The 17,154-nt window shown below is 44.2% G+C and overlaps 1 protein-coding gene across 2 annotated transcripts in view; it reads right to left on the reverse strand.

Annotated features, from left to right (window-relative positions):
* The window catches only part of KAT6A (lysine acetyltransferase 6A), an 82,700-nt gene that overhangs the window by 27,257 nt on the left and 38,289 nt on the right, over positions 1-17,154 (reverse strand). For both annotated transcript variants that reach the window (XM_083456572.1, XM_083456571.1), the window contains exons 8-12: positions 15,509-15,627; positions 6,958-7,073; positions 5,499-5,640; positions 4,825-4,986; positions 3,035-3,128 (exon numbers count right to left, since the gene is read on the reverse strand). In XM_083456572.1, the coding sequence (XP_083312698.1) occupies positions 3,035-3,128; positions 4,825-4,986; positions 5,499-5,640; positions 6,958-7,073; positions 15,509-15,627 (633 nt within the window). The remainder of the gene's footprint in view (positions 1-3,034; positions 3,129-4,824; positions 4,987-5,498; positions 5,641-6,957; positions 7,074-15,508; positions 15,628-17,154) is intronic.

Here is a 17,154-nt window from a genome sequence, read left to right on the forward strand (position 1 = left end):
AATGCTTAATTTATCCAGAGTATTTTGGTCAAATTACGTTTTCTTGGCCCTCTAACTATTTTTAGTACTTCCTACAGTACTTCTCTCTTTCACTCCTGCTGTGTGAACACAGGGCTGACTCTGTCGATTCACTCATCCTTGCTAGATCCAGAATACAACTATTAACAACTGACTCACTTTTTAATCAGACATGTTATTTTTACCTTTGCTACCTCTACATATGCCTTCATCTCCTTCTCTTCCCTTACTTTCCAGAGAATGATCCAAAAGCCACTGATGTGAGCAACTTTATAGCAGATCTCATGTGGACCCTAGACCACAAAAGTATATGCCAAAATGTATTTGTAATGTATTTATCATGCCACAAGGCTGCTGTCACGGAACAGGGTGATCTAGCCAAGCCTACTGGTTTGAAGCAAGTTGTCTAACAGTTACTCGTGAAATATATAGGTGATATGAAGCTTATGTCGGCCATGGAAAACCCATTCAGTTCACACTCCCTATGACTTGTCCTCATCAGCAGGCAAGTTTCAGGGTTACATTCTAGCTGCTACTTTCAAAAACAGGCCTGGAGGAACCTCCTGCTCCTGTTCTACAGGTGTTGCTGGACTACAACAACATTTTTGGCCGCTGGCCATGTGGCTGATGGGAATGTCAGCCCAGAGACATCTGGAGAGACACAGGGTTTCTCTGTAGGTGATCCCAAGGACACTACATTACGTTAGTCAAGCTTTGAAGTTATGAAGTCCAAGGGCTGCTACAAGATACCACTGTGAGGACTAAAAGGCAGATGCAACTTGATTTTCCAGGTGCAGAATTCACCAAAGATGCTCTTCCGCCCAGGTAGCAGGGCTCACCATTCACCTGTCTGTTTAAAAATTCTGTTTGAATCAACTCCCTCCACTCTTCATTTGTAAGTTCAAATACAAAACCAACCAACCTTCATAATCCGCTGACTTTTCACAAACCTTCAACTTGCACATCAGTCTCAGCAATGTGACAGTAAAGCAAATGAAGGAGCTACTGTCTCAAGCTACTGTCTCAAGCACTTATGTAAACTAAGCATTAAAGCAGACTGTACATGGGCAAACTTTTGCATTAAAAGAATGCTAATGAAAGGGTTTTGATGCTGGAAGTTCTTTAGCAGGGATGGGGAACCTATGGCTCTGCAGATGACCTCTGACTCCCATCAGCCCCAGTCAGCATGACCAATGGTCAGAGCCAGAGGTCCCCTCGTCCGGTTCTACAGTACATGTGTTTTTTCCTGACGATGAGTGAGTGAGCATCAGCATTCCTATAAGAGTGAATAATGTGGGCCTCACTCTTCACCAAATGGGAAGATGCCCATCAGAAGTGATGGTCAGTGATAAAAATAGAATATAAAAGATAGAAGGACTTGGCGAAAGGTAGTTAGCTTAGCTTTGGAACTGGCTCTTTGCTTTCCCTCCAGAAAGCAACGTGGCTGTATTCCCTTTGCGCTTGATGCCACTGTCATTGAGTCCTCCAGAAAACGCACCCTGCTTCTTTGTTTTCCTTTATGCGACGATCCTATAAGCTTTAAGGATATATATGCCTTTGTTCCTTTGTAATATTAATATTTTTTCTTGAATATTTAGTACAAAACTAATTTGAACAGAAAAATGGAAATTCTATATTTAATGCCTACATTTCCACAAGTTATAGAACTCAAATTAGCCATGTATGCTGAGATAAGTTCATTTTTCAGACAAACATTTATAATGGGAAATTAAACAGCAGCAGCTGCACAGATATGTCATAACCACCAATAAGGGTAAAGGTAAAGGGACCCCTGACAATTAAGTCCAGTCGCGAAGGACTCTGGGGTTGCGGCGCTCATCTCGCTTTACTGGCCAAGGGAGCTGGTGTTTGTCCACAGACAGCTTCCGGGTCATGTGGCCAGCATGACTAAACCACTTCTGGTGAACTAGAGCAGCACACAGAAACGATGTTTACCTTCCCACAGGAGCGGTACCTATTTATCTACTTGCACTTCGTGCTTACAAACTGCTAGGTGGGCAGGAGCAGGGACCAAGCAACGGGAGCTCACCCCATCGCAGGGATTCAAAACTGCCAACCTTCCGATCGGCAAGCCCAAGACTCAGTGGTTTACACCACAGCATCAGTAGTGCCAGCTAAAAATGTTTTGCTGTCTGCAGTGAAAGGCAAGATGGTGCCCACTTCCACTGAACACACAGAAGCCAGCCTGACTGGCAGCTTAAACTTATTTCCGCACCTAGCAACAGCACAGCAACCTCTACCACATCAGAAAGCTTTGGGGTGCACGGCAGGCTTTGAGGCATACACAGCTCCCTCCTCTAATAGGGCCAAGTGGTCAGGGGGCTCAGAAGAAATGGGTGCCCTCACCAGACCCAGCATCTGCTGCTTGAGGCAGCTGCCTTGTTCAGGGCTGGCCCTGATGGTCCGCTTTACTCTCTTCTGAAAGAAGAAACCCATCTACTGATGTAGTAGATTTGCAAACTGGTCACTTTGCCTAATCAGGTTGTATTTCAGCCAAAACGCATAATAAATTTATGCTACTGTTTGTCAATAAATTCACACAAATATATGGTCAAATAAATAAGAAGTGGGTCTTCAAATGCTACAGGTGAGTCCCAGGAGTGAAAAGGGTAAAGACTACTGGTAAATGACTTGATGTGTTTGTTAGCCACTTTGCACGATGTAGTGGAAAAGACAGGATATAAATAGCCTTTTAAACATACAAATAAAATTTCTGCCTCTCCACATGGCTAGGAAAGCAGGGAAGAAGAGCAAGTTCTGAAGTGCCATCTTAGATGGCCTTGTGGGCTGAAGTGTGATGGGGGGAGGAGGGGGGCTTGTGTGCAAGCATCTGGGGTGCAAGAAAGCAGTTGGGAAAAGGATGCTGGCCAGAATCCCAAAAAGTAGGAATTTCAGATAATTAATGCTCTTGAAATAAAGTGCTGGGGAATTGCATGGTTTCATAAACTTTAATCTGAAGTTGAAGAGAAAGGCAGAAAAATGAGAATATGCTTACTGAAATCAATGAGGAACCTGCCATAGCCCTTGCGCTGGTACTGGGGAAGAATCATTATGCAGGAAACATTGTATTTCTGCTGGCAGTGCTTCTCCTAGTAAGAGAGACACACACACACACAAACACAGAAGATTAGCAAGATGGAAAAGAACTTCTTCTCGATGAGGAATTAATTGGGGTAAATCACAATCACCCCAATAGCAAGTCTCCAAGGAAAGAACACAAGGCATTATCAAGCCACTGAACCTCTGTGATCACAGCCAGGAAGGAAAAGGAAGGAAGAACTGTCACTGAGCACACAAAGTTGCTTTCTGTAAACCTGTATCATTCATGTACCTAGTGCAGTAATGTCTACCACTCCAAGTGACAGTGGTTCTCCAGGGTCTCAGTCACATAAGCCCTCCCAGTCCTGCTACCTGTGATCCTTTTTAGTTAAAGATGCTCAAGAATGAAACTGCACCACCACCAGAATTATGGCCCCTCCCCTGTAATACATCATTTCAGGACCTTGTACTTACAGCAAACTTCTCTCCCTACTTCTCTACAAAGGGCTTTTCAAATCCTCAGAGATTTCCAAAGCAATAAAGAACCTTTGTGGGGGGTGGGGGTAAGACAAAATAAAAGTCCATCTTCAGGTGGGCTTGTGGGGGGGGGGGGGATAGGATGGCCATAGATTAAGGGTACATTATTTCCTTTTCTGAAAGTGTTGAAGTAAAAACAACTTCTATTTTTTTTTGGGGGGGGGGTGTTAAGATGGGCCTTTCAAAGTAACTCTCTGTCCCTGTGTGAGGAATACTAAAGCCACATTCAGCCTCCATGGTCTCTTTCCCAAAATGCAAACAAAAGCTCTGAAATGAGATCAGCATCTGATTTGAGAAGCAAGCTCATTGGAGGTAACAATTAATGTTTACTTCACCAACTAACTCTCCTCCTCACCACCCAAGGGACTAGGAAGTCATTTAAAACCCTCTCCCCTCAGAGCTGCCAGGCTGGAATTCATGCTCCTTAGAGAATACACTCTGTTCAACAGCATAAAAAAGAAACCTGCTTTGATTAACTGCTTCAATTCCCTGGATTCTGCTTATACAGAACTTTAAAGGCTGTTTGGAACCCATAAAATTATACCCATCACTTCAGAAGTGTGACTGGACACTAGTTTGGTTAGATCCACTACACTAAGGAGGGAGAAAATTTAGATCTGCTGAAAAATGACTTTCAGTTTATGCACAATTCAAATCCAATTATATTTTCTTGGATACGAGTCACACCAGTGTGAATAGACTTTTCCAGAGGTTTAGCCAGTCTTATCACACACAAGACTTGAGTTTATAGTCTTTTTGCACACACTAGGTATTTGGCCACAGTCAGGGTTGTGTGTATGAAGCAAATCCACACAAGCACAAAAAAGTGTGGAATGCAATTTTGGGTGCAGAATTCAGTTTACTGAGAGTTTCAGTCTCAAAAAGACATTCCCAGCCTTTTTTCTTTTAAGTGCAAGCACAGGCATGGGAAAGTGTATGGCCAAAGCTCCTGCACATGTCAGCAGGAAAAGTTCCAGGAGTTAAGCAAGGGCCTGTAGTGCCTTGTGCCTCTCCTCGTGATTAGCAAAAACAGAGCAATCAATTAAGCAAAAGCTTAAGAATCCAGCTTTTCACCACCCAATATTTGGATTAACTTGGTGCACGTTTTTTAAAAAGTGCATGATAGATATGCTCCTGGTTTATAGTTCCCTTAGGTATTGTCAGGACACCAACAGAACACCAACAAGTGGGAATCCCCCCACCGCTCACCTTGGAGAAATAGCCAACCAGGTGGCAACCCTTCATGTCATTTTGCGTCAGCACATAGAAGAGAAATGGCTCCACATCATAATAGAGCGTCTTGTGATCCAGGAAGAGTTTTGCTAATAGACACAGGTTCTGGCAGTAAATGGTACTGACGTTGCCATCCACCTTAGAAAAATGGAGAACAGGTCAAGACACTATCCCTCATGAACTGCTAGCAGGCCACAACACAAAGTGATTTGCTTAAATCAAGTAGGATTATACCAAACAGACACAAACCATCTAAGGACTTGTAGCTTCAAGAACTAAAGGATGCAGCCTGAGGTAAGTAGTCACTTTGAGGAGAAGCCCAAAGCGGCCAGCGCTCCTCACACTACCAACCTTTTCCTAAGAGGGATGTACAACATAAAATGCCAATACACTTCTGTTTTGCAGCCAATCATTACTGAATGGAATGAGACACTCATGAAATATTACAAAAGTAAGACAGTTCTGGGTTGTTGTTTTTTAAAAACTGGGCTGCCCTCAGCCTCCCAAAGAGGGGATTCTAGCCATGATTAGAGCCCATTACAAGGGAATTAGGTTCCTACAACAGTTCTTCTCTGGGAAGCTCACAGCAGATTATGCCCCAGAGATTCAGGCAGGGACATAAACAGCAGCTAATAATCTTTGACACTTACCTCAAAGACTGAAACATTGCTCTTCCTGTAAATTTCATTGGCTGGGGGATGAAACCAGCCACACTTCTTCATGTGTTGCTGAAGGATAGTTCTGCTTTTCATATACTTAAGACAGAATTCACAAATGTACAGCTTAGGCAGCCTGCAAGATTAAAGGCATGGATGCATTGAGCAGTTTTGCAAGGTTACAACTTGAGGCAATCAGTACTGTTATCTCTACTGTGGCAATTCCCATAAAGGTCCATTGTCTGGGTATACAGGAGGCAATATAGAAACAAAAAAGCATAAGAGCAGGTTAAAATGTGTATTTGGTTGGATTCAGTTACTGAGACTGAGGGTCTTAACAAAGACCTCTTAGGATTACTTCTAGCCTAAAGTTTACCAAGGGTGTCCATCACTGGCTATGAAGGGACCCCGTAGGCCCCTTTCCAGTACTGTCCCTCCACCCCTTAATTTATGCAACTGGCAACTGGAACATACATAGGAAGCTGCCTATTATCAAGTCAGACCTATTGGCCCCTCTAGCTCAGTATTACTTCCACAGGCTGGCAGCGCTCCCCTGGGTTTCAAACAAGGGGCCTTCCTAAATCTACCTGGAGATGCTGGTGATGAAACCTGGAACCTCCTGTATGCAAAGCAGATGCTGTACCACTGAGCTATGACCCTCCCCATCATACAAATTTCAATAAAATAGAAATTCCGCTCTTCTGTTTCTTTGCTGCACGGCACAGGAAATAAAGAACACTTACATCTACAAAATGTTTAATAAAACAAAGTCTTTCAGTATGTTAATCCCAAAGATAGGAGGAAGCTCAGCTCTGATTATTCTGAATACTTCTTTCAGTTATCACTAAATATTGTCTGGTTTTCCTTGGTTATAAGTAGAGCAGATCTGTACCTATACTGTATGTGAAGATGATCAGAGAAACGAGGAACCCAACACAATTTGACATGCTAACATTTCTGTGTTTGTGTTTGTTTAAAAACAAGTTGCCAACTCTCACAGTTGCAAATGCAATGCCTTTACTTCAAGAAGAAAATCAGTGGCAGAAGGATCTGAGGGGGGCAGGGCAGTTTCAAAATCCTGTGTCTCCAATCCTTGCTACTATTTTTGCACACCAGCCACTACACTCAAATTTCCATGCTCTTTGCTCTTTCCTCCCCCCCCCCCATGTCACAGTGCTTACTAAAATATATTAATTCTTTTGATAGCTTCAACCTTAAAAAAAAAATGCTACACTAGCAAATACCTATATATATAATATATACATTGCATGATTTAACTTGGTTACACATTTGGTTTGTTCAGAGGACATCCAGTCCTAATTTTAAGGAAGAGCATTTCTTTACAGTATGAGCTTGTCAGGCTTAACACATAGTTACACTTTATTTCCTACTCTTGCTAAACATTCAGCTGCATAATGTAAACTGTATAATGGAGAGGAGGCCTGTGTTGTACCTGGAATACTCTTGTGGGTATGGAGAGGAATACCAGGTGTGGATTTCATATTTCCCAAACTCGATGACTGATGGACAGCGGACTTGTGGATCAGGGGCTCCTGTTACTCCTACTTTCTGTAAAAGAAACAAATATCTCTCCAAGTTAACAACAACAAAAGCACTACTTAACAGATCCAGCAATCCAGGAAAGAAGGAAAAGCTTTGGGATAGCACAGTTTTCTTCCACTGAACTACAGTGGTACCTCGGGTTAAGAACTTAATTCGCTCCGGAGGTCCATTCTTAACCTGAAACTGTTCTTAACCTGAGGTACCACTTTAGCTAATGAGGCCTCCTGCTGCCGCCGTAGCATGATTTCTATTCTCATCCTGAAGCAAAGTTCTTAACCCGAGGTACTATTTCTGGGTTAGCGGAGTCTGTAACCTGAAGCGTATGTAACCCAAGGTACCACTGTAATTCACAAAGCAAGAAAAATATAAAGCCAGGTGTGCTACTAAAAATACTAGTCCAATCCGTCGTAGCATTATACTTGCCTGTTAAGAGTAATCTAAAGGAATTACCATATTTTTCGCTCTATAGGACGCACCCGACCATAGAAAGCACCTTGTTTTAGAGGGGGAGAACAAGAAAAAAAAATTCTCCCCCTCTCTGCTCAGTGTGCCTTCAGCGAAGTGGCAGGAGAAACGGAGCCCCTTCCATTTCTCCTGCCGCTTCGCTGAAGGGGCGCTGCACAGAGAGGGGGAGAATTTTTTTTCTTGTTCTCCCCCTCTAAAACAAGGTGCGTTCACCTGAAGCCACCGGAGCGCAGCGGAAGTTCCCGCTGCGCTCTGGAGGCTTCGGGCGGCTACCTTGGAAGCCTGGAGAGTGAGAGGGGTCACTGCGCACTGACCCTCTCGCTCTCCAGGCTTCAGTGAAGGCAACCCAAAGCCTCAGGAGCGCGGCGGGAGTTCCCGCTGGGCTCTGGAGGCTTTGGGTTCCTTTCAACCTGCTCTTTGGGGCTGGCGGGGGGAAGCGCTGCTTTCCCCCACCGCCAGCCTCAAAGACCAAGTTGGGGAGCAGCGCAAAGGCTGCATGCAGCCTTCTCGCTGCCCCCCAGCTTGTGGGGCTGGCAGTGGGATGAAGCACTGCTTTCCCCCACCGCCAGCCTCAAAGATTCCAGAAGCCTTCAGAGTGCAGCGCGAGTTCCCATTGTGCTCCGCAAGCTTCGGGTTCCTTTTGCTGAAGCCGGGAGAGCAAGACTCTCCTGGCTTCAGCAAAAGGAACCTGAAGCCTCCGGAACACGGAGAGAACTCGCGCTGCGCTCCAAAGGCTTCAGGCGGCTATTCCTGAAGCCTGGAGAGCAAGAGGGGTTAGTGCGCACCGATGCCTCTCGCTCTCCAGGCTTCAGCGAAAGCAATGCGAAGCCTCCGGAGCACGGAGGGAGCGCTCCCTCTGCGCGTCGGAGGCTTCGCGTTGCTATCGCTGAAGCCAAGGAGCCTGCATTCACTCCATAGGACGCACACACATTTCCCCTTAATTTTTGGAGGGGGAAAAGTGTGTCCTATAGAGCGAAAAATACGGTAATAGCCACTTAATGAATCCAAGCAAATAAGTGACTCCAAGCAAAAGGGAGGGAAGGAAGCAGGGGCAGGCAGGCCTGTATCCCAAGTGCACCTGTAATAGACAGCACAGAACCTGGTTAGGAACTGCAACAAAAGGCAATGGGTGACCTACAAACAGGGTTTTGTTTTGTGTAAGTTTTCAAAACTCAAGATGCAACACTTCTATCTCAAGAATATTTACATCAAACCAGAAAAGTGTCACCAAAAGAAATATATAGAAATACCGTAAACTGTATCCTTAAATTTTTCAGAGCACAAGGGGGCTTTTTCGTCCCCGCGGCTCTAAAATTATACAAGGTCAAAACGTTGGCACAGCTCCTTTGTGGATCCTTTCTGGGCCCGCCTTCCTCTGCTTTCTCCCCCCTTGAGAGAGTTCAATCCAAACTCCTTAGAGCTCTCCTACAAGTCCCCAGATGCATTTCAAATGCATGGGTTAGACTAGAAACGGGGATGATGAGAGTAGAGGCTTCTATCTGCCTAACATCAATCTACAAATGGCTGACACTGAATCTGCTCCCCCCAAGGGATAGCCCCACTGATCTTCTGCGACCAATTCCAGTTAGGCTGGCAGACTGCAGTCCTGAACACCCTCCAGAAACTGGGTTTTGCCCCTCAAGCCCTTCTGAGCCTGGGGTTGGGCCAGGCAAAAGCAATGGTTAGGCAAAGAATTATAGACACCGAGAGACAACAGGAGTGCTCAAGGTGCCCCGACTATAAAATTGGAGAAATCGAGAGAGAGATAGCTGCACTGGCAGCATATCTCGCCTTTCTCGTATCTAAAAATGCAAGAAGGGCTTTTACACTCGCCAGAAGCTTGGCTCTGCCCTCGCCAGTCCTGGAAGGAGCCTTTCAAAAAGTCCCATATTCTAAGAAATCTTGCGCCTGTTCACTGGGGGAGATAGGAAGCCCAGAACACTTGTTCTTTAGATGTCTCTCTTATGAAGAGGCACGTAGTAAGACCAGTGATCCCCTACTGGTGAGGCTCGCTAACCTCACAAAAATTTGACCTTTTTAACCTTGCAAATATTTTAACCTCGCAAAAATTTGACATTTTCCTGTTAGGCAAAGATCAGAAGACGACCTGGATGGTTGCCAGATTCTGTGTACAGGTCTGCAGGCGCAGACCATCTCCCAACTCAAACTAGTTTGTTAAGAAAATCCCCAAACTCGGTTTCATGGGTGACTCTGGGTCAACTCCCTGTGGTAGTTTATTGTTGTACATTGTTTTAATTGTTTGTTTTCCTTCTGTGACTGTACCCCCAAGTGTGTTTTATAAGCTGGTCTCCGACCATAATAAATTATCTATCTAGAAATACCCAGATTATGGGGAGCTATCCAGTGGAAGATGCAATGAAATCAAGTGTTTCATGTCCACTTATTTCAATGGATCTATTTCGTGCACAACATAGTTGGGTATCATTCATTAAAAAAAAATATGGCAAAGGTGTTTTTCAAGAAGAATCATGGCCATCAACCCTTCAGGAAATTATCTTCCTTTGGGGCAATCTGCACACCTCTGGCCTCCATTGTTATTTTTCATGCATGTATAAGGTAAAATATAGCTTTCCCTTTCTACCCACCCCCTCCCCAGACACATTTTCTTCCTTATATACACTATGAAGAATTGAGGATGCTTTGCAAATTACATCTACAAGCAAAGGCTCAGGAGTGAATGGAAGAGAGAAAATGCTGGTTAGACTTCCAACACTCTTTTCTCTCAGTTTACATTGTGTATTGAGAAAAATAAACTATACATTAAAAAGACTTGCTTAGTGGTGATATTACTATTATGTCTTGCATCCTAATACACCTGTAAGTTCTGTAGTGTGTGTTCACATTGAGCTCCTAGTGCTGTTTTTAGTGACAGAAGTATTTCAAATCCCAGGACATTTGGAAACATCAAGTTCTAAACAAGTGCTAAAAGCATTTTATCTACTATGGAAGGTCCATCTCTCTTACCTTCCCTCCCTTTGCACACACCCCCATTTCTTCAGCACTACGAAGTCAGTGCAGATAGTCCCTCAGTGGGGGCCAGTTAGGTCAGCTTAGCCAACACAGGAACACTTGCTTAAAGCAATTTCTTTTCCCCTTTGTTTTTCTATAAACTACAGGGCACTTTTCAATGCTCAGACGCAGGAAGTGGCATCTGAGTCTCCTCCTTTCTCTCACACACAGCTCAGTTCAAGTGCAATCCCACGCTATACTTAGGTGGTTCAACAAGCCTCACACACCTGCCTCTACCCCTCACTGTAATCCAATTCTTCAATTGGAAAACTATGGACTGTGCTTGCCCTACCAAGCAGGACTTTAACTCAGTCTGCATGCCTGGTTTGGAGGGCAACTAGAGTTAAAGTCTGCCTCTGTTTGGCTGGAACTGCAAGGTAACACCATGTAGTGCAGCATTGTGGGATTGGAGGGAGGGCAGGAGCACTCAACTACAAGTTTTGCTCATAACACTCCAAAATGAGGTTTGGTGGTGCGAGCACCAGTCCTATAATTTAATTATAACATGGGGTGCCATCAGTTCATAAATATTTATACCTGTGGCCCCAAAAAACCATGATTTATTCGACTGAGAAAAACCATTGTGCCCATGTGTTTCCACCTCGTTCAGACTGCATTTTCAGACTTTGTTTGTAGTCTAAGTTTTAACCAGTTTCCCAGTTTGGAAGTAACAGTAAACAATGGTTTTAACGAACACTGAAAGTATTTCAGTGCAGTGCAAGAGAAAAAAGAGCATGCAGGTATAACACTCATTCTCAGTCTTATAAACCATAGCATATTTGATTGAAATTCTTTCATCTGTCGGAGAGCCTTGGGGGTAGAATAGAGCAGATAACTTATCCAAATAAATGGTTTCAGTGACCAAAAATGCACCCTTAACACAGACAGAAATGACAGAGAACTTATCTCTGTAACTGTGTAGAAAAGATTTCTAATTTAATTTCAGAATATAAAAGTGCTAAACAGGAACTGGTGACCAGCTTATGTCTTGAAATAATATTCATACTGATTTACTCTTTACCCAAACTGTGCTAAAAGCACTTTGGAATTCTCTATCATGAGAGATACTGATGGGATTTTTAAAGGACAGCGGTCTCCATCCTGGTCCCTTCCAGATGCTTAGAACTCAAACTCTCTTTATGGTAGTTGTAGTTCAAACATGTGGTGGTGAACAAGACGGGAAGGGCTGGATTAGGATAAGAGCTGGGTCTAAACCACTGAGCCTAGGACTTGCCGATCAGAAGGTCAGTGGTTCAAATCCCCAAGACGGAGTGAGCTCCCGTTGTTCGGTCCCTGCTCCTGCCAACCTAGCAGTTCGTAAGCACGTCAAAGTGCAAGTAGATAAATAGGTACCGCTCCGGTGGGAAGCTGAATGGCGTTTCCGTGCGCTGCTCTGGTTCACCAGAAGTGGCTTAGTCATACTGGACACATGACCTGGAAGCTGTCTGCGGACAAACGCCGGCTCCCTTGGACAGTAAAGCGAGATGAGTGCCGCAGCCCGAGTCATCCACGACTGGACTTAACGGTCAGGGTCCCTTTACCTATGTCTGACTACCAGGAGAAGGCTCCTCCCATGAATAATAGAGACCCCTGGCTGGCCAGTGCTAGAAACAGGATGCTGCACTATGATGGACCTTTGGTACAATTCAACAAGGAAATCCTTCTGTTTTTATACAAAAGTTAAGGCAGAACCATTTTTTCTCCAAAAGTTTGTAGACATTTCTTGTTTTGCCATTTTTCTTCCACCTTTACATTTGAATAATCTCAAAGTAGCAATAAGGAAACAGCTATATTCACCAAATCTCTTTGTTCTTCCCTCATATCTTGCCATGCCAGAAAACAGCCTGATGTACCTTTCCACAGCAATACACAAATAAAATCTCTCAGTTACTTAATAGTGTGCACAATAGCAAGTTCAACTGCTCTAAACATCACCTCTTCGCCACTGATTGAGTCCCAGGGCTCTTTCTTCCCCTTTTCTTTTTTAAGGAAAAAAACCTGAGGGATTGGATGGGTTTTCCTAAGGGAAAGGCTGCAACAGCCAATTTACTTTCCCTAAGATACAAAATATCCTCAGTCAAAAGAGAAAAAAGCACACAATAGCCAAATCAAAATCATGTTTGATGCTAGAAACTGTCTTGCAATTGGCTCCACAAATATAATGGGTAGCACAAGTTCAATCACCCAAACTGAAACTCAAGAATTCTACCACCTGATAGAAGCCAATTTAAGAACACATCATTCCATGGAAGAATGAGAGACACACAATACAGTATCTATGAAAATCCACAATTCAAAAAATGTAGTTTAGAATTGCTAATCCCAGACAGGACAGCATTGAAATTACTCAGCTCACAGTCTGTTGCAAACAGAACCACACTGGTTTACATGGAGATGCTTCAAGGATGCTCTCAGACCGCACCTGTGGCACTGCCTTGCATGTTTGTGCCTTCTGGATGGCCACTGAATTCTCCTCCAAATAGATGCCTGAGACAAAGGTGGAGTCCCAGTTCCAGTACAACTGCTTGCACATCATAACAGCTCAAAGTCCCATCAAAGCAGACGTCCAACTCCCACAACGGTGGCACCCGGCCACAGACCACTCCCTCCAGCAGACGGTCTCTCTTCAACAACTCAGCCAGCCATCCTTGCACCTCTGCTCAGCGTATTCCGATTTGCTCAGGTGTGGCACCCTGCTCTACCTGGATACGCACTGCGTCAGCAGCTCAGCTGAATTTAACCCAATCCTTGCCAAACTCACACTCACAAGTCTTTGCAAAGTTACGGTATATACAATATCAGCAAGAAAAGAGAACAGTAATATTTATCAGAAGCTGCAAAGAGATGTAGGGCTGCTTAGTAACTCATGAGCAAGTACTCTGGATTTTACACCATGCTATATATGCTAAGCAATTACTTTCAAATATCAGAAGTCTACATTGATCAGAGATTAACTAGTTTGTGCTGTCTGAAAGGCCTGAAGCTGGCTGACCAAAAAAAACCTATTACAAAAATAATATATTTGCACCTATATAAACACAACTAAATATAAAAGCGTCAATTTCAGAGGACATCATTGTGGTCCTTACTTTAATGGCAGAAGCTAAAATATTTGTGGTCTTTGCTGTCACCAGCTTATCTTGGTCTATAAGAGAAGATTCATGTAATAATCAACTAAACCTCCTGGATGAGATAATGATGAGCAGTGTTAGAAACTCAGATATACAAGCCAGGTGCCAAGTGACACCTTAAACCTTGGTTATGGCCACCACAACGGAATGTCTATTCACCAGGGGGTTGGACTAGATGACCCTAAGGATCCCTTCCAACAATTCTACGCTTCTATGATCTCAACTACATTGCTTGACTGTCCCAATATGTAAGAAGGAGAAATGCAGCAGAAATGGAAAAGATGTAAACTACGGACTAAGGCAGAGGTTTTTAAACTGTGGTTTGTGAGTTCCATCCTGTGGAAAGGCTGTAGCACAGTCAAATAGATCTGTATTCAGCCCTGCACTTACTTTCCTTGATGTGACGATGGAGGACTAAGGTGCCCAGCAAGGGGTCTATGATTTGCATAGCCGCGCAGAAGCACAAGACTCACACCTTTTACTGCACATGAGTCATCTGGCTCGATTGAGACGTCAGTCACCAACCTGGCGCCCAGAAATCTCCATGTAGTTGCAACTGGACCCTTGCCAATAGCAAACGTGCATGGTGCACAGTGAACTCCGAACACGGGTGATGAGGTGATTACCTCTTTAAGCAAATATTTGTAAAAAGAGCATACTAGCAACACATGAGCCTTTGTTTCTGTATTCCCATCAACACATGGATATATATGACCTTGGAATCTTCCTGTTACAGAAATACCAACAAGCTTTCTTTTCAATTTCTTCATCAGCTTACTCCAAAGGTTCTGCTGGCTTTTGTATTTGTCTTCTTCCAGCCAGAGGGTCATCCACACCTCCCAAGAAACAGACCCTATAAGCCTCCTTTCCCCTGCAGTTTTGAAACAGGACGTATTGTATCTGTACCAATACAGCCATGAAGGAGCTGAAGGGCCATGCTTAGACAGATGTGCACAAACATGGAATATTGAACAATCTACCATGCCTCTGCATTAAGCCAATGTCCTTTATACAGAACACTGAAAAACAAGCAAACTCCCCTCACAAATGCCAGGCAAGACCTTGCAGAATTCAATGTGCACTAAAACAGGGAGGAAGAAATGTCCAATAGAAATGGAAACGGGAAGGTACAGACTTGCTCTGATTCAGTTTTGAAGCAAGCAAAGCTATTGTATAGCTTTGGCATGCAAGTCTTACAATCTTGGACAATCCTCCACTCGTCAGCCCCATGTTTATGGGCTATAACATTTTAAGTTTGCCTCAGAGCTGCCTGCTTATCTCTCATCAGCATCACACCTCATCACTTCTTCTCAACTGGCTGGTTCCCAGAAAATCCTCAGTAAACTACCTGTCTCAATCTTCTCAGTACTATGCATCTTATGACTAATATACCCCTGTAAAAAGGTAAAGGAACCCTGACCGTTAAGTCCAGTCACAAACGACTCTGGGGTTGTGGCACTCATCTGGCTTTACTGGCAGCATTTGTCCACAGACAGTTTTTCCGGTCATGTGGCCAGCATGACTAAGCCGCTTCTGGCACAACGGAACACCAAAACCAGAGCAACACACGGAAACGCCGTTTACCTTCCTGCCGGAGTATTACCTATTATCTACTTGCACTTTGACGTGCTTTCGAACTGCTAGGTGGGCAGGAACTGGGACAAAGCAAAAGGAGCTCACCCTGTCGCGGAGATTCGAACTGCCGACCTTCCGATCGACAAGCCCCAGGCTCAGTGGTTTAGACCACAGCGCCACCCGCACCTGTGTAGGAGTCTACTAACCATACCTTTTCATGCAAGCTTCATTCAATTTTACCTGCAGTGCTTGTTCCTGAATATCTCTGAACAACTCCATATCTTTCTCAGTCATGACATCTGGACCTCCAAGAAGCCATTCTTCATTTTCCTGTTTTCCATCCCAGCCATCCTGATTGTCTGAAAATGAACACACAACGACAAATGGAATTTCCTGAAATTAAGCACCTGAATGTGTAAGGTGGTCACAGGATAAATAACTATCTAAAAAGGGTTATTGCACTTATTGCACGAAGAAGTTTTGATGTTCATGGCAGGCTACCCCTTTAGACTAAACTGTGACATACCAACATAGACCCTTCCACCCCACCACCTGGCAGCTTCAGTTCTTCCAGTGGTATAACCATTCCACTCTCACCCATCAATACTTCTTGGCTCTGGGAGAAGGCATAGTCCCCTGGACTGTGGAAATGGGCTCTCAGTCTAAACCAACCTCACATGGCTGTTGTGCCAGGAAAATGGGGAGGAGAACTATATATGCCACCTTGAGCTCCTTGGAGGAAAGGTGCAATGTAAGTCTAATAAAATAAATAAATATTCTTACAATCTTAACAAACACAAAATAATACACACTAACCTCCACTGCTTGGACTGCTGTCCACAAATGAAAAGATATATTATGATGATTTTAGCATATATATATCTTTATATAACCACGTACAATTAAAGGGTCATCTTCAAATACACCACAGAACCTTGGCAAAGTGTATATGCTAAAATCATCATTATATATATATAATGCATATATATATATATATATATATATATATATATAGTAAAGGTAAAGGTACCCCTGCCCGTACGGGCCAGTCTTGACTCTAGGGTTGTGCGCCCATCTCACTCAAAGAGGCCGAGGGCCAGCGCTGTCCGAAGACACTTCCGGGTCACGTGGCCAGCGTGACATCGCTGCTCTGGCGAGCCAGAGCTGCACACGGAAACGCCGTTTACCTTCCCGCTAGTAAGCGGTCCCTATTTATCTACTTGCACCCGAGAGTGCTTTCGAACTGCTAGGTTGGCAGGCGCTGGGACCGAACAACGGGAGCGCACCCCGCCGCGGGGATTCAAACCGCCGACCTCTTGATCGGCAAGCCCTAGGTGCTGAGGCTTTAACCCACAGCGCCACCCGTGTCCCTATATATATATATATATATATATATGCAGGTTTTGGTGTCCTCGGGTGTCTTCCCGTGTAAAAGTTGGGGTGTCTAGGCGACGTTTCGACGAGGTCTCACTCGTCATCTTCAGGCTGGTGCTTTCGGCTTCTTGTTATTGGAACAGAGCAGGATCTCAGTGTTTGAGTTCCTATAAATACTGTTGAGGAGGTGTGGTGTATAGCCTCCAGTGTTCTGGGCAGAGAGGAGGTTCCCAGGCTAGTGTGCCTTTTCTTCTTTTGTTCCTTAATTACTTGAGGGATATCTTGAGTGATTTCTTGAGTGATTTCCTGAATCCCACTTAGGTGGGTCATTAGGTGTGGATTAGTTGCTAAAGCCTTCGTGTCTTGAACTCTTGAACTTTGTGAAGAGTTTTTCTGAGAAGATGGCTGTACTGCACTTGGTTGTGCTCTGGCTTGGCTTCGTGTATAGGGGCGAGCTGTGGTTTTGTGGCCTGTGCCAGCCAGATCTGTGTAGGGATTGCAGGGGGGTGCAG

Source organism: Podarcis tiliguerta (assembly GCF_965153285.1).
Source record: "Podarcis tiliguerta genome assembly, chromosome: 8".
Lineage (NCBI taxonomy): Eukaryota > Metazoa > Chordata > Lepidosauria > Squamata > Lacertidae > Podarcis > Podarcis tiliguerta.